The 19,087-nt window shown below is 45.1% G+C and overlaps 1 protein-coding gene across 4 annotated transcripts; it reads right to left on the bottom strand.

Moving 5' to 3' along the window:
• Window positions 1-7,025: 7,025 nt before the first annotated feature.
• On the bottom strand, window positions 7,026-19,048 carry NDOR1 (NADPH dependent diflavin oxidoreductase 1). 4 transcript variants are annotated; one of them, XM_044661206.1, is made up of 14 exons: window positions 18,500-19,048; window positions 16,968-17,045; window positions 15,628-15,725; window positions 14,817-14,915; window positions 13,455-13,556; window positions 12,761-12,970; window positions 11,292-11,413; window positions 10,483-10,703; window positions 10,156-10,263; window positions 9,227-9,341; window positions 8,733-8,879; window positions 8,079-8,201; window positions 7,793-7,910; window positions 7,026-7,571 (listed from the first exon to the last, which is right to left on the bottom strand). In XM_044661206.1, exons 1-14 carry the CDS (start codon window positions 18,632-18,634, stop codon window positions 7,427-7,429), a joined length of 1,821 nt encoding a protein of 606 aa, XP_044517141.1. In that variant the 5' UTR covers window positions 18,635-19,048; the 3' UTR covers window positions 7,026-7,426. The 4 variants fall into 4 exon arrangements, with proteins under 4 accessions (XP_044517141.1, XP_044517142.1, XP_044517143.1 ...); XM_044661207.1 differs by having other exon boundaries at window positions 7,793-7,887; window positions 8,083-8,201; XM_044661208.1 differs by having other exon boundaries at window positions 7,793-7,887; window positions 8,083-8,201; window positions 9,227-9,320.
• Between the last annotated feature and the right edge of the window lie 39 nt (window positions 19,049-19,087).

Below are 19,087 nucleotides of genomic sequence, written 5' to 3'. Positions count from 1 at the left end.
TGACCTTCAGGGAACACCAGCTGCAAAGCCCTTATCTGAGGCCTCCAGACAAGGAGGCGGACAGAGAAGGACATTCCTCTCCCTCCCCCCACAGCTTCCTGGCTGCTCTAGACCTCTATTCCTCCCATCCTCTCCGAGGCCACTTGTCTCCTGACTCAGGCAGCCCACACCTGCCCCTTCCACACCCACCATCTCAATGTATTCATTGCTTCTCCCCTACTTCTTTTCATTGTAATATAAATGATCATTTCTATAAATTCTCCAGTTTGGGAACTTGCTTCTTCTGTTAGTAATCCCGTCCTTTCTTCCCCCATTCAGTCTTGTCTATCAAGGGGGGCAGCTGAGGAGATTGTGATCAAAGTCTAAGCTCTCTAATCAGTGACCATTAGCTCTTGGAAGCATTGTCCCCTGGGTCTTCTCAGGGATAGTATCGGTTTAGGATCCTTCCAGTGATAGGATGTGGCAGGACTTCAAGTCTCAGGTCAGAACTTCTTCAAGGAGCAAATCCTTGGGGAGGGGTGAGCAGGCCCACCCCCTCAAAAGGTCTGAATCCTGGCTAGAGGGTCAGTGGCCCGAACGATTCAGCAGGATAAAGAGCAAGGCGAGTAGGAGGAGGGGCAGAAAGATGAGTACCAGTCCAAACATCTCCAGGGCTAGCATGGTCAGCAAGACTAGGCATCGGACACATGGCCCCCTGTCCCGAAGGGCCCAGAGCCTGGCAATCAGACAGGGTGGGCAAGGCAAGAAGGGGAGGCAACCTCGGTTCCCCCGCAAGTGATATCGGTGCTCCAGAGAGGCCCAGGGCCCTGTCCCTCTTGGGGGAAGGGCTGGAGGGCTGGGAGGGGGTGGGGGTTGGGGCCCATCAGCCTGGAGCAGCTCTTCCTGCAGCTGGAAGATCTCCCACTCCAACATGGGAGTCTTCTGCCGGCATAAGGGGCAACGCACACGGCCCAGGTCGGTGCTAGGAGCTGTGCCCAAGAGCCTGTTTAGGCAGTGCTGGCACAGGCCATGTCCACAGTTCAGCAATACCAAGAGGTGCTCTCCTGCTCCATAGGGCTCTGTGCAGATAGGGCACTCATCCACCGAGTCATCCAGTAGCTGCAGGGACCACGGGGCTCCGGCTCCCAATAGGGGCTCTCTGTCCATGGGGGCAGCCTCAGGAGGGTGGGGGGCTGAAGGAGCCAAGCTGTCTGTTCTCTCCTCTTCATCAATGGTCTCAGACTCAGGCTCAGCTGGCTCTGGCTCCTGGCTGCCCATGGCCATGTCTTTCTAGGAAAGCAGGACCAGGGAATAGGGGTTAGGGGCTGGAGTTCCAGGAGTTCAAAATTCGGAAGGAAAAAAGCAAAAACATCTACAATTTTTCTGGCTCTGTCTCAATTCCTCGGAGACTTTGGTAGTGGACCCGACTGCTCAGCCTAGTAAGGGCCTGAAGCTCCTCCAGGACCGCCACCAGGTCTTGATGATGCCAGAATCCCAGCACAACCCTCTCCAGCACCTGGAACAAACTTCTAAGAGTGTGTAGTCCCAAACCCCTGGCTGACGCTGTCACCTGGTTCCTGGCTCCTGGTAGTCCTGATTTCTGGTGAGCCTGGGTTCCTGATTTCTGGCTTTGGGCTCCGAGTTCTCGGGTCCCTTCCAACTCCAGTTCTGGCTCCTGCCAAATCCAGATGGACCGAGGGATGAGGGAGGCCGGAAGGAGTGTGCGGGGGTGGGGCCCAGGTTCTAGTAATATTCTCTCTGGAGTGGCTCAGCTGACTGCGAACTCAGGCTCCTCCCAGGGCGGGGGGTGGGGCCGGGAGGGACAGCCTCAGGTGGGCAGGCCCCTCCCCGGCCAGGTGAGCGGCGACCTGGGAGGCGATCCAGAAAATCCGGAGGAAGCCGTCGATCCAGACCCTCGAGGCTCTTCCGAGCCCATCTCTTCTAGGCACAAATCCTGGAAAACCCATTGTTAGGATTTCCCAGGTTCTGAGAGGAGGAGAGAGAATAGACCTTCCGGGAGAAGGCACTTAATTAACCGGGGCTTTCTCGGGCACCTACGCGGTGCTTAGTTACAGTTCCTGGTTACTACAACCGTATTCTGTGGGAAAGGCGGGGAGAGTTCCTCCAGCTTCTTCCAGTCTAGTTGGTAAGAGAGCGGGAAGGGAGAACAAGACGAGAGGCTCTCGGATGAAAGTGACTAGTCTAGGTGATGGATGTAGTAGAGTCGGGGGATGTGGTTTAGCTTCCCAGAGCCGCCGCTTACCACCTAGGTGACCTCGCGGAGTCACGCCTCTGGGTCTCGGCTTCTCACCTACAAATGAGGGGCTTTGATTGGATGCCCTCCCAGTTCCCTCTAGTGCCAAATCTATTTTCCACTGAAAACCGAGACGAAGCCGCGGGCCTAGAAGTTCAATGATGGGGGCTGTCAGAAAGGGGGAAATGATCGTGAGGTGATTTATTAGGAGTTGAGGCGGTGCAGGAGGGGGGGCCGTCACTCAGAAAAACGTTTCTGCCCTTTTTTTTGGGGGGGGGGATGCAGTCACAATATAAACTCAAGAGAGGGAAGATTAGCTTGTGATGTTTTAAAACCTCCAGCATTTAGCACAATATCTGGGACACAGAAGGTACTTGATAAATGTTTGAATAATTTTACTATTCAATAAACTGAGTGCCTAAAAGCCACATGGCAGGTAACATCGAAATCAGCTCCCCACATTCAGTGCTAGGTTGTTCACTGGGCTGTTCCGATCTCATTCTCTCTTCCCTCTTAATCAATCTATCCTTCTTTAAGACATGCACTAGTTGCATGTAGCCCAAATTAAATAGACTCATTATGTCAAAATTTTACAAGGTTTCAAGGTACAGTAATTTGATCAGTTACAAGTTAAACAGTTTCTTCACTGACCTCTCTGCCATCAGTCTTTCCCCCTCTAACCCAGACAGTATCTTCCATTTCCTAAAAGATTAACTAGATACTGCTGCCTCTTCTGGACAGGTCCAAAAAAGGACACAAAGCATTTTGTTTGTCATTTGTGCTATCTTATTAGAGGGACAGGCTTGGAGTCAGGAAGACTTGAGATCAAATATGACCTCATATACTTACTAGCTGTATGACCCTGGGCAAGTCACTTAACCTAGTTTGCATCAGTTTCCTCATCTGTCAAATGAGTCAGAGAAGGAAATGGCAAACTACTCCAGTATCTTTGCCAAGAAAATCTCAAATAGATGTAGACTCTAAACAACCACCCTAGTACAATTATCAATAATATGGAAATAGGTCTTGATCAATGACACATGAAGAAACCAGTGGAAATTCGCATAGGGGATGGGGCGGTATTGGGGGGGGGAGAGTAAGAACATGAATTATGTAACCATGGGAAAAATTTTTTCCTAAAAATAAAATTTTAAAAAATCCCAAATAAGGTAATAAAGAGTAAAGAGCGAAATGAATAAAACAAGATCAGAGGGTAAGATTTTGGTATTTATCTTGTAAGTTTATTGTATTTGTTGATTGTTAAACTTATAGTCAGTTTTAAAAAATACCTCAGCATGGCCTTCAGAGCTCTCCTCATTCTAGCCTCAAGTTAGTCTCACTCTTCCTCCTCTTCCCCATTATTATCATTATTATTATTTTCAATTCCTTCTTCTTACTGCATCAGCCAACATTTATTAAATATGTGCTATGTGATTGACACTGGAGATTTGTGAACAAGGAATGAAGTAATTCTACTAGTAAGGAGTTTTTGTCCACAGAGTCTTTACTGGATAGTTCCTTTTAAATACCTAAAGCATTTAATGTCAGGACCATTTATTTAACACTGTTCAAGTGTTAACTGGTCAATTAAACATTGATCAAACTAATATCTGACAGGATTTTATTTTTGCTTTAATTCAATTTTTTTCGGTTTGAAATTCTCTTCTTCTCCCTTTCTCCCTCACCTCTTACAAAGGTAAGAAAAATGAAAAACCGTTACAAATATGGATAGACACAAAAAAACAAAATTTCAAATTAGCCATATGATTTCTTTCCCTGTGTTAACGTGCTCATCTCTAGCGTAATAGGTTCTCAATAAATGTTCTAATTCATGAACATGAGCCATGAGTAGCTAGGTGGTACAGTGGATAGAGCAACAGGCCTAGAGTTGGATCAAATCTGACCTTAGACACTTTTTTAAGTGTGGGGCCCCAGGCAAGTCACTTAACCCCATTGCTTGACCCTTGCCCTTCTGTCTTAGAGTTATTACTAAGACAGAACGTTAAGAGTTTATAAAGAGTTCAATTCGAAGAGTTCCTTTTGTTAGATCCAATGATTCTATTAAACTGAAATTTAGTACATTTAAATTTATAGGCTGTCACGAAAGGCTGAGGATTTCTAAAGTGTTTGGCTACCTACTCAAAATAGCCATCAAAATGATGAATAATTCACAAATGGTTACATAGTTTATTACACATAACTCTTCGGGAAGACAGGATGGCAAAGACACAACTGGATTCATGTGACACACGTTTACATGGGTGTATATTTTCAGGACAAAGAACACACCTATTCCTTGTTTTTCACCTGGCTGCTCTACTTTGGGTCTTCTCTGACTTCACCATACCCCCTCATTGGGTACCTTCTCTCCTCCAAAATTGCTTCCCCCCCTCCCCCCAATTAAGTTGCAAGTTCCTTAAGGACAAGGATTTTTTTCACCCAGCACAGTGCCTAGTACATAGTAGGCATTGAATAAATGTTTGAGATAGGAGTCAAATTGCAAGGGATTGAGAACTGAGTGTGAAGTGAGAAAGTGAAGGCATATATTTTCTTGTGGAAAAGAGAATGACAAAGATGGTCTCAGACACTTCTTAGCTGTGTAACCTTTGGCAAGTCACTTAACCCTGCATGCCTTGCCCTTGCCACTCTTCTTAGATCTGATACTAAGACAAAAAGGTAAGGGTTATTTTTTTTTAATGGAATGATATAGACTAAAGAATAACAGATAGATTTGGAACTGGCTGAATGGCTGGATTCAAAGAATAGTCATTAATGGTCAGTATCACCTTGGCACTGCCCAGGGATTTATTTGACTTTCCACTTTACCCTTCAGAGCTCTTTGGCTAAAGGATGACCATTTTACCGTTCATAAGAGAACTGTAAGAATAGGCTTATTTCCTGTAGCCTGGAGTCTAGCTTGGTCAGGAGGGGCAGGACAGTCTTATCTGTTAGGTAGCATCTTGTCTTCTGATCCTTATAGTCTAAGATTGTAGACTGTCTGGTACCACCTGATGTCATTTAAAAATGGCAGCTTTCAAAAGGCTTGAGACAGGCCTGGGAGGATGGGAAGGTAGATGTCTTGTTGATATGTATCAACATTACTACCCCTTAACTTTAGCCAATGAGTGTTTTTGAGATGACTGGACAATTGGCTCCAAAGAACCCCAGGGGAAGGGGTGGTAGTTTTATTTCCAACTCCATGTCCCAGTCACTTCCTGGGTGTGGTTATGATGGGGAAATAGCCATTTCAATTTAGTACTAGGGGTTTCCTTTTTAGCCTATATCACCTCTGGGACTTCCTGGGACTTGTTTACAAAAGTCTTTCAAGTTTCAAGTTCTCAATATCAGCACATACACACATCCCTGCTTAAAAAAGAAAAAAAAAAAAAACAAAAAGAAAACCCAACAACAAACCCTTACCTTCCTCCTTGGAATCAATACTGTGTATTGGTTCTAAGGCACAAGAACGGTAAGGGTAGGCAGTGGGGGTTAAGTGACTTGCCTGGGGTTAGGCAGCTAGGAAGTGACTGAGGTCAGATTTGAATTCAGGATCTCTCATTTCCAGATCTGGGTCTCTATCTACTGACCCTAGCTGCCCCACAGCCCCCATTCCTTCTTGATGTTACAAATTTCAATTGCATTTTCAGTCACTGGCTCTAAACTGGCTTCATCTTTATACCTGCCCAATGAATAATGAATAACTGCTCATACAAAAGAACCCCAACTAAGTCATCTCTCAAATGAAGGACTCCTTTCCAGTCTGGGGAGAGGGTAGTAACTCCAGGAAATGAAGTTTTCAGAAGTGATAGAAGGGCAGATTCCAAAGAACAGTGACAGTATTTTATGTAAGACAGAGATGTTGGGATCTCTGTAAAAAGCAGGGATCCATCTGGGAAAACTTCCAGGGGGTGTGGCTCCACCATGGCTTGGTAGAGACGGTAGGCATGCTGGGTCTCAGGAATGTCCTAAGCCATGTCGTGAGGCAGGACTCCTGCAGTCACCCCTCCCTGCTGAGTCAGGGCAAGGAATCCCTACTTGCTAGTCAAACCAGAATGTAGGTAAGGTCCTTCCCAGGTCAGGGACCTTCTTGTCCTGAAGGCAGAGGTGCCCTCTACTCAAGATAACTGTACCTCCCTGGTGCACACCTGTACAGGGGCTAAGGCACCTGGAATCAGGTGAGAATGAGGCCACTCCCTGTTCCAAGCCCAGGTTCCTTCCAGAGTTAGCCTTGGGGGACTAGGAACTGTGCATAGCAGCACAAGTGATTGTTTTAAGAGCTCTGGTTCTTCAGGTTGCTTCTCTACACCATTCACTATCTACTCTCCCTCCCCAAATCAGAACTGCCCTATCAAATGTTTTAAAAACCTTTATCTTTTGTCTTAGAGGTATATTGGTTCTAAGGTAGAAGATCAGTAAGGGATAGGCAATTGGGATTAATGGACTTGCCCAGGGTCACAAAGCTAAGAAGCTTCTGAAGTCAGATTTGAACACAGGCCCTCCAGTCTCTAGGCCCAGCTCTCAATACACTGAGCTACCTGGCTGCCCCCATTTTCAGAGCTTTCTCTCCTTTTTGCAATAGAAGGTGGTAGAAAAGATTTCTGTTCCCCTGGCCGGCTCCTCTTAAACTTGCAACTTCAGAGCAAGCCTGAAGGAAAGTAGTTTTCGAGGTAAAGCAGGATCTCCATGGCTTAAGACCCATGTCCAACTCATGGGGCCAGAGCCAGTGTGATCAAAAGCCAGAAATGTCCTACGTCACTCTTAAGGCTTTCCCTTCACTGGGCCCTAACATTGATACCCACTGGCTGATTGTGTGGTGTTTGAGCACAACTGCTCTTGGCTGAGTCTTCTCCGACCCTTCCCCTCCCTTTAAAGACCTTGCAGGTGATCAGTTTGCCTTATTATTGTTGTTTTGTTGATCACATCTCAATCCCACTTCCCTCAGCTAATCACAAAATCAAATTCCCTGGGCCCTGCCCCACCCCCTCAGTCATTTTCTTCTCATAGCAAGTGAAGATGATCAGCTTCCCCAGGTGTAAAGGAAAACATCCAGCTCTTAGGACAAGGTGAAGATGGTGAGATCTAGTCAAGGGGTTGGTGGAGAGGGCTGGAGAATGTATTCAAGACCAAGATGTGAAGAGTGGATGGTCAGACCCAGGCCTGAGCCCCTGTAGAGGAAGGGGGCTGTGAAGACCATCAGGCCCAGGTCTCAGCCTGGAAACGCATGGCTCGCTCCAGTGAGGTGAGGTAGGTGGCAGCATCAGGGCCTGAGAGTCCACCCTCTGATTGGAACAACGAGGTCAATGCCTCTGAAACAGAGGCTGGCATGGACTTGGCATTGCTGATGGAAAGAAAAGGCAAAGGGCAAGGGAGCAGTTACTATAAGATCCCAGTGGACCCCCTAGGCTCCAGGCTCTCTTTGGGTCCCCATATGCCTAGTTCCTCCAAAGTGTGAATCTGGCCCTTTCAACCCCCCCTGGAATAAGAAAGATAGGACTGATCTCTCCAAATCCTAAGGACCAAGGGAATAAGAAAGAGGAGAGAGGGGGAAGGAAGGCTCACCCAGCTAGGTAAAAGTAAGCTCCATGCTGGTCCAGCAGCTCCCACACCAGTGCCCCATGCTCCCGGAGACGGTGCTGTACGTAAATCTTTTCCTCCTGCAGAGATGCTGCATTGTTGTCTTGACCCTCTGGGCCCATGGCAGTCATCTACCCAGTGCCTCACTTTTGCTTTGTCAAACTCTCCTCACCCTCATTGCTTTCTTGCTCTCTAATTCCCCACCCTGACTCCTTTGATTTCCATCATCCTTTATGTCATTATTCTCACAATACTCCCTCCCAATTCCAACTCACCTGGTCCCTGGAGAAGGCAGTGACAAGTGTCAAGAAGCCTCTCTGAATGAGTTCTTGCCACTCTGATTCACAGTAAAAGTCTTTGTCCTTCTGGCGACAACCAAAGAACAAATAGTTTCCTGTTGGCAAAGGGGGGTCCCCCGAGTGGGAAAAGGAAGGCAATGATAGGACATTAGACTTGAAAACCAAAAGCATTTTGGTGTTTAGCAAAGCCCCTGCCCGGGGATTTTGGAGAATTTGGAAAAGTTACTTCAATTCCCCTCCTCCCCAATCTTTCTAGCCTTGAATCTCTATGATTTGGGAATCAGGAGGGGTGATGATAGAGACCATCTTTTGGAAGATTACTTTAAGGCTAAACTTTATCCACTGACTCTTTCCTCCCTGTTGGACAAAGAGAGCCTAATCATTCTGGATCCCTCTCCATTATGCCATTCAGGAACATGGAGACTTGTCTGTTTGTTTTTGTTTTTTTACTTTTTAAATTCTGACTTACTAGGTACATCAAAATGACCTAATCCTTGCCTTCAAAGACTTTACATTCTAGTAGGGACAGGTGGAGTAAGGAGTAAGGCAAGAAGTACCATATTCCATGGAGAATTTTTATATGCTGTCTAGTCCCCCTCCCAATGCAAGCTGGCCCCCATGCTCACCTGTTTGGCCCTGTGCCACACGTTCCTGGATGGCTGCACGGAAGGGAGCCACCCCAGTACCAGGTCCCACCATGATCACAGGGGTGTTAGGCTCTGAAGGGAAGGTCATTGTACTGTTTCGAACCCAAAGGGGAACTCTTACTGGTCCTGGATAGGGAAGAAGGAGCTAAGGTGACCATCCCCAGGTGTCAGACAAGACCAGCCCTGAAGGTTCTATGGATAATGCCTTTAACCCTGTATGAGGAAGCTTGGCAAATGTAAGCCCTGGTGCACTCCTAAGACTGGGGAGAGCAGAGGGGACAAAATGTTTTGCATGCAATATGTCTGGCTCCTATGTTAAATTTTTCCTGCCTTCCTTGGAGTTGCTCAATACTTCCCAGGTCTTGTGCTATATTAGCTCAGCTGAGTATAAAGAGTAGGGTGGCAAAGAAGGGAGAGTCCCTGAGACTATACCTGAGCATTGTGGTCTGCTCCTGGAGTACTGCTGGGCTTACCTTTCCTTGGATCCAAGGAGGCTAACCAGGAAGAACAGAGGCCCTGGCGGGGTTTGCGTAGTCGAGTCTGATACTGCACCACAGCCATAAGGATCTGCAACCTGAGAGGATGAGCCTTGGGAAGGAAATGAGCTGGATGACATAATTATTCCCTGGAGAGTAAGGGGCAAGGAGGATGGGGAGGGCCTTCATTTTAAGAAAGCCAAAGTATTGTTTATAAACATCAATTTGCTTCATGGTAAATTTAAAAAGTTTCTCCTTTGCTGGCCAAATCGGAGAGGCTACACTTGCCTCTAAAACCAGGGAGAATACGAGAGGCATGAGGGAGTAAAAGAGAATTGTAGGGGGGATTTCTGTCCTTTCCTTTCCTTTAGGGCTTTAATTGTACCCTGTGCTGAGGTACTGTTCAAACCACCCTGGCTGGGAGGTTTAGACTGACCACTCTAAAGCAGTGCTGGGCAAACTACAGCCAGAGGGCCAGATGCAGCCCCCTGAAATGTTCTATCCAGCCATGGGACATTATTCCTAATCTGACAAGTACAATGAGTAGGATACAATACAATGAAACTTCAAAAGAGTTGCCTTAGAAAAAGACTGACAGATGAGCATTTCCTTTCCTTTGGCCCCCTCTTTAAAAAGTTTGCCCATCACTGGTCTAGATAATAGTAGTGTTTCTGAAAAGGAAATATGACTTACTTAAAATATTAAATCCTTTTTTATTCTATTATATCTGTTCTTAAATGGCAAACAGACACTTAAAGCATCAAGAGAATTAAGAACTAAAGATGTTTCTAACTGATGTTTGTGAGCTGTCTGTGGATTTTCTCAAAGTAGAAGCCTACCTTCTGCTCCTAGCCCTCCCACTTTGGAAGTCTCTGGCACTGACCTTCTTTTCTTTCAGATCCCTGAGGGTGGGGACTATCTCTCACCAACAATGAAGAGGCAATGGAGTAGGCCCTGGGCCGGATCGGGGGGATGAGGTCCAGTAGGTAGTCTGGTGGGATGGAAGCTGCTGAATGAGGGAAATCACCCAGGACCTGGAAGTGGAAGAAGAGCGACCTGAATTTTGTCTTGGAACTCAACCCTGGCCTCTCCTAGACACTGAAGTTTTCGGGCATGTTGAGTATAGCAGTACTGTGGGGCATAATCTTTTATTGTTTACATAGCCTCCCTGACGGGGGGTGGGGTGTGTGTGAGATGGGGGTTGGGGGGGTGGGGAGGGGGTCTAGAGTTAGGCCCAAGTCCTGATTCCTCACCTCCAAGATGGTCCTTCGAGGTCTATTGCAGTAATTGTATAATTCTTCCTGGCCTTGTGCAGAACTGAATTCTAGCAGCTTCTCACGTTCCATTTGGTGGTGAGATAGACAGGCCAGGATCTCAAAAAAGGAGCGATGGGGAACACGAGTGATGTCCAGATAATGGGACACAAGGTGTTGGATGGTGCAAGGATGAGGCAGCTGAACTGGGCAGGGGGCATCTGAAATAACAAACAGGGAATCCAGTTTGGGTTAAGATGGTTAAAGGATAGGGGGGCAAGGAGACAGAGGTTCACCCTCCTGGGTGAGGGAGTCTTTTGCCTCAAGGGTGATCATATTCATAGCCAAATCTGCGAGGACCTGATGAGGACAGGTTGGCTCTCTCTAGAAGAGCATACTGTATGACTATATCTGAAAGCCCCTGAAGGCTACTTAAACTTCTCTAGTTTTTGAAGGGAGAAAAGAAAGAAGATAGAAGAAAAAAAGGCCACATATATATAGAGAAAAGTGAGAAACAGTTAGAAAAGAGAAGCAGTGAAATATGGACAGGGAAAAGAGAAAAGCAAAGGGCAGCTAGATGGCTTAGTGGATAGAGAGCAGGCATGAAGACAGGAGATTCTGGGTTCAAATCTGTCCTCAGACCCTTCCTAGTTGTATGACCCTGGGCAAGTCACTTAACTCCAATGACCACTTCTTACTCTCTTGCTTCAGAACTGATACTTAATATCTATTTTAAGACAGATGATAAGGGTTTAAAAAAAAGAGAGAGAGAGAAATGCAGAAATGCACAGAGAGGCAGAGAAACACACCTGGCTCCCGAGGCTGTAGCACAAAACACCGGTTTGGGTCCAAGTTGAGCAGGTGACAGAATTGCTGAGTGTCACTGGCTGAGTTCTGAGGCTGGATCATTACAATGTCACCAGCTGTAAAGCTGCAGGAAAAGGACCCTACTCCAGTTATGCCTGGGCACATGCCTATGAATCCCTTTGGACTGAATATGGAGACATCTGGGTGGATGTAAGGAGATGGAAGCATTGAGTCTAGACCCTTGTTGGCGAAGATGTGGCATGGGTGCGCCAGTGGCATGGAGGGCTGCTGCGTTCCCCCTATTCACTGTACCTGAGGACATTTTTTGCATGCCCCACCCTTCTGCCCAGCCATCCAATGTGAGCACCTCTTCCCTCCGCTGTCTGGGGTAATGCTGGGGGGCTGACAGGTAGCTTGCAGGTGCAGTTTGGGCATGTGATCTCTAAAAGGTTTGTCAATGCTGGTCTAGGGTAACTGGGAGTAGCGGGTGGAAACTTTATGGGGAGATAACTAGCAGGGCAGGACTAAGTTGAGGGGGCAAGAGTGAAGTAGCTCTAGGATTCTGGGGCTCAGATTCAACACTCCTAAAATAGGTTGCTGAAAACCAGGGGCTTTTAAAGCCACGCTGAAAATCATCTTTGACTTCTTTTCCCTACCCTCCACATTTTACCAGAATCAAAGTCTGTTGAGTCTACATCCCAAATATGCTTGCATCCCTACCTTCTTCCTCTACTCCCATTTTTACCACTTTATCACAGGTATTTTTCCTCTCTTACATGGAGTACTATGTAAGTTTCCTAAAAGATCTTCTGGCCTCCTTTCCACTATAATCCAGTCTATATATTGCCAGAATAATCTTCCTAAAACTAAACTCTAATCCCATTACTCCTCTGCTTAAAGGCTTCAAACTATGAAATAAAAGTTCCAATTCCTCAGCCTGGTGGGCTCCTACCTACTTTTCTAGTCTTATTTTACATTCCTTTCCCTAGCTGAACCTTGTACTCTTGCCCAACTTGTCTTCTTATCTCTATAACGTGTCCTATACATTCCAGACTTTGTGCTTTTGTTTGTTGTTCCTCCTCTAGGAATACCCTCCTCACCCAAATTTGCCTTTTCAAACCTTACTTACCCTCAAGGCAGAGGCTCAAATCCCTCCCATAAAACATTCTGCATCCACAGAAGCTCATTGCAATTTTTCCTTTTACTGAATTCCTATAGCATTTTTTTTATCTGTACTACTCAAACAGCACTTGTGATATACTACAGTTATCATTACATTATATTGCTCATGTATATCACTTATATTCTCACTCATGCACAGAAAATCTCTTTCTATCTTCAATAATTCCCAGAGCTATATTTCATGCACAGTAGGTACTTAAATGCTTATTGAATGAATGTTCAACTTGGTGAGGTCTCTGGGTGACCCAGTAAGAAGTTGGGGTGGATGTGTGGGACAGATCTATCTTACCTGATTCCAGAGCCTGTGATATCAAATTCAATTAGCCGAACATCCTGGAAGTGTGATTCTGTAGTTACTCTTTGATTGGAGACCATGGAAGCCAGGAAGGGTTTGTGTTCAGAAGGGAGCTCTCCTGGGCTTCGATTCTCTGAATGCTGTTCCTCAGAAGAAATCTCTGGAGTTTCATCCTGGAAGTTCAAAATGAACTTTGAAGGCAGACTAGAAAAGAGAATGAAAAGGTGGTAAAGGAAATCAGTGTATTAGGAAGCTGGCAGCAGCAAATGGGGAGGGAGGGGACAAGTTTCCCCTTGACTGAAGAAAACCACTAACAGTCCTCTTTCTCCCCAATAATTTTTTAAGGATATACCACTCTTCTTTTTACTGCCTAAGGTGGGGAGTAAAGATGACCACACCAGAGGCAGTGGGGGTAGTTTTTGTGAATCTTTTCCCAGTGACCAGCAGAGGGAGTAGCTATATTAAGCTAGAGAGGAATGTGTTTGGATCTGTTTCAGTTACAGATTTGCTTCTGGCCTGGGCTTATCCTAAGAAAAGCCTAGAAGCTACCCAGATCAGTGATGTCAAATCCAGGATGAGCCTAGACTAGGCCACTGAAGGGGAAGGAATTTAGAAATGCTAACTTCCTGTGGGGATTCAAAACCTCCTAGAAGAGAGCTGGCAGCTCTCCCCAATATCTGATCCTTACGGTGTATCTGCAGGTATCACGCTAAGGTCAGAAGGCACAGGATACAGTCCCAGAACCTTTCCCCACAGGTCCAGAAGCCAGGGATCAATAACTGCATCAGGCCTACCAGAGAACAGAGGACATCCAGGGTAAGCAAGTATGTTCCCTTCCAGTAACTTCTCACTTGTATCTACCTACATTTCCTTCCTTCTCCCTGAAGCTAGTCTGGCTCTGGGATAAACCTTGAACATTCATTGTCAGGAAGAAAGATAGTCATTCTTAAACTAGAAGGCAAGGGGTGGCTAGGTAGCATAGTTGATAAAAGGCTAGGCCTGGAGTCAGGAGGATCTAGGTTCAAGTCTGGCCTTAGATATTCCTAGCTGTGTGACCTGGGCAAGTCACTTAACTCTGATTGTCTAGCCCTAGCTACTCTTATGTCTTAAAACTGATACTAAGGGGGGCAGCTGGGTAGCTCAGTGGATTGAGAGCCAGACCTAGAGAGGGGAGTTCCTAGGTTCAAATCTGGCCTCAGACACTTCCCAGTTGTGTGACCTTGGGCAAGTCACTTGACCCCCATTGCCTAGCCCTTACCACAATTCTGCCTTGGAGCCAATACACAGTATTGATTCCAAGATGGAAGGTAAGGGTTTTTAAAAAACAAAACAAAACAAAACAAAAAAAACAACTGATACTAAGCTTAACACCCATTGCCTAGCCCTTACTGCTCTTCTGCCTTGGAACCAATACACAGTATTGATTTTAAAATGGAAGGTAAGGGTTTAAAAAACAAACAAAACTGATATTAAGACAGATGGTAAAAGCTCTTTAAAAAGAACAACAACAACAAAAACCCCAGAGAGTGGCCTTATGCTATCACTATTTCCTTGGGGGTCATTCAAACTAAGACTCTAGGGAGGCAGGGTGGTGGTGGTGTATAATTGACAAGTGTTAAAACCTTGGATCAACAGTATTTTTCCTTGCCCTTTGATCTTATTACCAAACCAGTACACAAGCATCTCTATACTATATGTTCCATGGTACCAGGAGAGAAGCTGTGGGAAGGAAAGAGGTCCAAGTAGATACATCTTGGGGTCTAGGTTGAGCTTTGGTGGAGACACCCTTTGCCAGTGCAGTGGTCTCGTAGCAGACAATCCACTTACTTGCCATACCTAGAATTGCTCAAAGATTTCTATTTTTTGCATGTATTGATACTGTCTCCTCCACTAGAATGTAAATTCCATGAAAATAATGACTGTTTCATGTTAGTCTTTGTATCCACAGTGACTGGCACATAGTAGATACTTAATAAACGCCTGTTGACTGATGGTTGTCTGACTGAAATTTATCATCTTCAATCAGTGAAGCATTAGGATCTCCACTTACCCCAGGTCATGCTGATCATCACCCAAACCAATAGGCAGGAGTGCATTACCCCCAAGCTGTAACAGTCGCCGGTGTAGTTTCTTTGCCACAAAATTAAACCTGTTGAGAAAAATATATACTAAGAAACCCATATACAAATAAATGTGAAACTTCCTACTCAAAAGTTCATGGGGCCTCCTTTTCTTGGGTGACTCCAGTCATTGTTCAGAACTGGCCTTCTCCTTCATCAGGATCTCAGTCTGAGTGTGTGTAGTGGTTATTAATCCCATATTTAGAGAGGGTCAGGACTTGCCTATGAATAGCTGGGACACGACTATAGTCTAAGACTTCTGAGTCCCAGCCCAGTGTTCCTTCACACTACCATGTTTTGGGCTCTCTACTAGGGTATGAATACTGAGTCCTTAGAGATTTTAAAGATGTTTGATTTCAAAAGACTCAAAATTGGCTCAGATCTCCAAACTTGTTCTAGGTAATAGTGCTAGAAATGGGTAAACTCTCAGGCTAAGACAAACCTGTGACTAGGATTTAAGAGACTAGAAAAAGAAGAAGCCTGGATCCCAGTGGGTAAAGGTAGCAGTGGTTTGCAGTATAGGGAAGATTTAGTCAATCTCTAGGCTTACAGAGGGCTATTAGCCAGAAGGCCAGATAACCTTAAAGAACTGGGTAAAGGGAGGGCTCCTGTTCATCTTGGTAAAGATATCTAGTAGAGACCATCTTTCTCTGAGGGGCACAACTAGATAACAGGGTGGGGTCAATCTCAGAAGACAAGCTTCCTTCTTTCTTTTACTCACTTCTAAATCACTCCACTCACTTGGCATAGGAGGAGTCGCCAAGACCCAGCACAGCATAATTCATCTGACAGAGGGAAGTAGGAGGCAGGTTTCTTCGAAATATAAACTTCCAGAAATTCTAAAATTAGAACCATTCTTTAGATAACACAGGTCCAGATACTAGAGGAGCTCATAACATGGCGTATCTCTCAGGGCAAGCAGACCTCCCTGATCTGGGCTCCAGGTATATGAATTCAAGTGGTCTAAGTCAATAGCTTTTAAGGGCAATCTGGGTGATTGGAAGTCCCTCAGGAAATGTCCCCCAAGTAAGAGATTTCAAGTAGGGTAATTTTAAGTTAATTTGTTTTTTTCTAAAAAAAACTTCATTGTCAGAGTCTGAAAAGTAAGGCACTACTCATGTAATCCAGATCTTGGGCAGAATAAGCATTTGTAGTAAAATTTTGTCTGTATCTGGAAATGTGGGTCCAGCTTTGGATACTGTATCTCAGGACAGATATAACACAAACGGGAAAGTCCAAAGAAGGGTATCTCATGATAGATCACTAGAGATAAATCCTTTTTAGTTTTAACAGATGAAGAGTGGGGAAAAAACAGGATCAGTCTATAATCACTGAATCAGAAAAATGGAAGGCACCTCAGAGGGAGGCCATCTAGTCTAACCCATATATGAAAGAAACTCTCCTTGTAATATACTTGACAAATGGTCCTTTAGCCTCTGCATGAAGACCTCTAAAGAGAGAGAATACCCTGCCTCTTAAAGCAGCCCAATCCATTTTGGGATAGCTGTAATTATTTAGAAGCTTTTATGACATCTAATCTAAATTTGCTTTTCTGTTGATTCTACTCATTAATTCTACCCTCTGAAATCAGAGAGAAAAAGTTTGTAAAATCATGGAGGAATTGGAGAAGAAGAACAGACATTCATCAAATGATTTGGTATGCTATAACATGAGGCTGGAAAAAAGGCAACTATGAGCTCAATCACTGTTATCTTAATTTAAATAATTTATAATTTGTTACTTTGAGAGATAAGGGATAAAGATACAAATAAGGCCTGGATGGGCTTGGATGAACCTGAGATGACAGATTTATAGCAAGTTAATAAGAAAAGCTGGGGATGTCCCCATTCTGTGCAGTGGGGTCAGAAAGAATTGACTATGGCCTTCCCAAACCCATCACCGTATTGACTCAATTAAATACATGAATCTGACCTGGATGGATCTAGAATAGCAATTCACTTGTCTTTAAGACCTATTGGCCCAGCAACCTGATTAATTTTAACAATATGCTTGTTGAATTGAACTGCAGAAGATTGACTTTTGGGGCCCCAGGGAATTCACAAATATACAGAAAACTTTACCTTCATGTTGTCAGGTGGGTCTCCTTGGCCTGTAGTTGCACAAACAAATATCACCAGTGGTTCATTAATCAGATTCACCTCAATATAAAAGATAGAAGTATAAGGATCTCTCAATGTCAGCATGAGAAATCCTCCCTTTCCTTCCTCTCTGGTAGATACATGGGAGAGAATTACAGACTTGGCTTGTGGCATTAAAGGGGTGGTTCCTTACAAGGCCCATTCTATTCAACAGACAAGACTCATAGAATCTACCTGGCTGTCCAGGTAGATGGAAGAATAAGAATTGATAAGAACCCCTAATGTTACTCTTCAATCTGTCCCAACTGGTCATCCTCACTAGGGAAAAGGTAATGAGCAGAAGGATAAAAATTCTGTGTTTGCCATTCTCTTATTTCTCCTTTTTGGCCTTTTCCCTCACTTGATATCTCTCATGTTCCTGCTCTAATGTCTTACTGCTGGAACATTTTGTCTAAGCCTGAGTCTCATGGCAGTTCCTACATTTCCAAATATTTTCTCTTTTCCACTCCTTCCTTGCCATCACTCAGGGATCTCCATGATCAAGTGCCACTCTATTTTTCCAACATTATATATATATACTCTCCTCAACACATGGTATGTTGCTTTTAGTATGAATGACTGTCCTTGATACCTACCTGGTGTTTTCACTCCTCTGAAACTTTTCTCACACTATTTTCTAAGCCAGGAATGCATTCCTTCCCCATTTTTCATCTGATGAACTACCCATCCTTCAAGACTAAATCAAATGACACTTCTTCCACAAAACCTTTCTCCTCGAACCTCACATAACACTTTGTTTTGTAAATGTTTGTTTTGTGTAATATTACATATTATTATTATTTTTGTATTGTGTCCTGCAATACGATTGTGGCCTCCATATCTTATTCACTGATTACTAAGATTCACTGGAGCTTATCTCTTCCAGTACCTACAGTCCCCTGCACAAAGACCATTAATAAATGTTTACTCAGTTATATCATTATATTATTTCGCTGGATTGTTCTCAGTCATCAGAGAGGAAAAGTCTGACAGGCTAATTTCATGATAAGTAACCAATAGCTTAATGTTTTAAGTATCCCAGGGGCAGAGAAGCTCTAATGGTGTCATTTGAGGTCCCTTAAAGTGCCCTTCCTGGAATTCTTTAAATTGTCTCACATAGGAAACCCAGGTTGCAGATTGTGTTCCACATCTGCCAAGCAGGGACACACATATTTCCCAGGTCCTGAATAAGGTCTCCCTCCCCATCACTTTCACCCATGGGGCACATATGAGTAGAAAGTTGGAAAGTCTAGGCCAGCGATTCCCAAAATGGGCACTACCGCCCCCTGGTGGGTGCTGCAGCGATCCAGGGAGAGTGGTGATGGCCATAGGTGCATTTATCTTTCCTATTAATTGCCATTAAAATTTTAAAAAAAATTTAATTTCCCCGGGGGCTAAGTAATATTTTTCCTGGAAAGGGGGCAGTAGGCCAAAAAAGTTTGGGAACCACTGGTCTAGGCCAACACTTTACTCACCACATCATAGGAATCCAGTGCCTGAACCCTACACTGGAGCCGCTTCCGCCGGGCCTCCCTCCCGATCCTCTCGGCCACATCCTGGGCAGTCCCTGTCTGACTCCCAAATAGGATTAGGATGCTTGGGGTCAACATCTGGGTTGGGAGAAATGGGCTGGTGTTGGGGAGGGAGTCAAGAGATGTGAGGAGAGTCAGAATTGGGGAAGGGATGTTTCAATGGGGGGGAGAATAATGAGGGGCTTTGGAATAGGGCTAGGGTCAGAGTGGGTAAGGAAGGCAGAATCTTTAAAAGGATGGATTAGAACTGTAAGAGTCCAGAGTGGGGGTGGGTCAAAGTTGAGGGGGTCAGAGTTGATACCGTGAGAGCCCAGGCAGCTAGAACTTGGAGTTTAGGCCACAACTGGGGAAGAGGAAGGGTTCTGGGCTACGAGAGGCCTCGGGAGCTGGGACTCGGGCGTGTGAGCAGGGCGGAGGCCAGGGCAAAGCAAGGACGAATTGGAGGAGGCGAAGGAGCAGGGAAAGGACCCAAAGGATATTAGGGAAAGGACCACCACCTTTTTCAGCAACTTCCCGGGGCTGACTTCCGGT

This window comes from Gracilinanus agilis, chromosome 2 (genome assembly GCF_016433145.1).
Source record: "Gracilinanus agilis isolate LMUSP501 chromosome 2, AgileGrace, whole genome shotgun sequence".
Classification (NCBI taxonomy): Eukaryota; Metazoa; Chordata; class Mammalia; order Didelphimorphia; family Didelphidae; genus Gracilinanus; species Gracilinanus agilis.
This window is presented reverse-complemented; position numbering and strand designations above follow the sequence as displayed.